At 44.1% G+C, this 1,859-nt stretch overlaps 1 protein-coding gene across 1 annotated transcript; it reads right to left on the bottom strand.

The window, feature by feature from the left end:
- Positions 1–345: 345 nt before the first annotated feature.
- TAS2R38 (taste 2 receptor member 38) lies at positions 346–1,341 on the bottom strand. The gene has a single exon (XM_037837422.1). The coding sequence runs from the start codon at positions 1,339–1,341 to the stop codon at positions 346–348; it is 996 nt and encodes a 331-aa protein (XP_037693350.1).
- Between the last annotated feature and the right edge of the window lie 518 nt (positions 1,342–1,859).

Here is a 1,859-nt window from a genome sequence, read left to right as displayed (position 1 = left end):
TAAAATCCAGCCATATTATTTTAGGATTTGGTGATTTAGTCATTTCAGAAGAGTTTTATCTATGGCTTGGCTCACACCACACAATAATAAGCCATTATACAGTCAATACTTCATTTTCCTATTTTGCTCGTCTTATCAAAACAAACCTAGGGAACCAAAGCCATTCTACTTGCCTTGGCCATCTGAAGAGCTTTAAGTATTTTATTCTTCTATAGGTGAGTTAACTGATGTAAAGTAAAGCAGAGACTCTCAGTTTTGTTTTACAGGAGAAGATGGAATAAGTTACTAAAAGCTTCATGAAGAATCAGAGGCATATTCACGAACAGGCCTAATTCATGTCTACTCTCAACATAATATCCTGGGAGCTGCCTTGTGGTCTGTCCATACCTTTAGGCTGCTCTGAGCCCAGCGTAGAATGGTGCCCATAGCTCTCCTCAGCTTGACATTGCCTGAGATCAGGATGGCTGCGTGTCCAGAGGGACAAGCTGCCATTATCCCTACACAAACCATTACCCCTATTTTGTTGTGCCACAGCAACAGCAAGGGCATCGAGATGAGGGCACTACAAAATGATACTACATAGAAGCAGAAAAAGGAGACAAGAGATTGGAGGGCTTTGATGTGAGCCTCCAGGCTGGGGCTGCAAGATTCACTGGTTTTGGCCCTCATTGTCCTCATGTGCCTCCCCAGTGAGACAATCAGCATCCCAGAAGAAATCAGAAAAACTAGGAAAGGGAAGATAGACCCCAGATTGCATAAGAGAAAGGAATAAAAGAAATTGGTTTCTGCATTTCCTGTGCCTGTATTGTTATTCATGAATATCATAGCTGTGGCTATGAAGTGAGATTTGCTAAAAAAGTTAAACAAACAGAGGGCAGTGGAGACACCGGAAAAAATAATACCACCCAGGAGCATCTGTGGGATCTTCCTGGAGATCCAGCTTGCCACGTAGAGCAGGAAGGTGTGGGAGAAACGGACAATCTTGGAGCAGTAGAGGACACTGAGGCAGGTAGCAAGCCAGAAGCAGCTTTGGTTTGCGATCATGCAGAGCATGATAACAATTTGGTAGTTGAGACTCAGTGGTTCTTTCATCTGCTGGAAGAAGGTAAGGTGGATGGCATCCATGAAGAGTAGCCCATGTAGGAAAAGCCGGGTGATACTGAGACACAGCAGCACAAGATCACATTTGCTCAGTGGTTGCCTCTTCACCACATCCCAAAAGTTCACCAAGAAAATGAAGGCATTGGCCAGGATCCCCACTGCAAACTCCAGGATTGAAAGGAACAGAAACACACTTTTGACTTCATAGGACACAGTTAAGACGGGAGTCAGAGTGAACATGATGTTTCCTCTGGTAGGCTAACCTACTAAGACTCAGATGCCACCCAGCAGAGAAGATTAAGTTTACATTCTGAGCCAGGACCATTCCTTCACAGAGCATTGGGTTCTCGCCCTGGGTCTATCCAAAACTGGGTACACAGAAAGTTCTGAGCAGAAGTTTAGAGGGATGTTGTTGTTTTAGAATATCTCTTGAATACACACAAGGTCATCATAAGAGTGGAAGACCGGTGGTTCTATCTCTTGGGTCATGCATAAGCTTTTAATAAATTCAGGTGTTCTTTGTGCAACAGCCTCCCCAGAAGGCCACAGCACAGCATTAGGGATGCAAACAAGACAGTCTCAATTCCCCAAGCTCAGTTTTGCATATCCATCTGAACCCATTTGGGTGGAGAAGACAGTGCTATTTGCTTACAGGCTCAAGGAAGCTGGTAGCAGGCAAAGCAGATATTTTTGTTGTACTAGCTTTGAAATGGTGTCTCTTTCCATTTGCATGTCTTCTATTACCTCTGAGGCATCAC

Source organism: Choloepus didactylus, chromosome 5, assembly GCF_015220235.1.
Source record: "Choloepus didactylus isolate mChoDid1 chromosome 5, mChoDid1.pri, whole genome shotgun sequence".
NCBI classification, from domain to species: Eukaryota; Metazoa; Chordata; class Mammalia; order Pilosa; family Megalonychidae; genus Choloepus; species Choloepus didactylus.
The sequence above is the reverse complement of the archived record's forward strand: the minus strand, read 5'-3'. Positions and strand labels throughout refer to the sequence as shown.

Bases quoted from the DNA above. Each gene is read 5' to 3' on its own strand.
- TAS2R38 (XM_037837422.1), bottom strand. From the start codon at position 1,341: ATGTTCACTCTGACTCCCGTCTTAACTGTGTCCTATGAAGTCAAAAGT.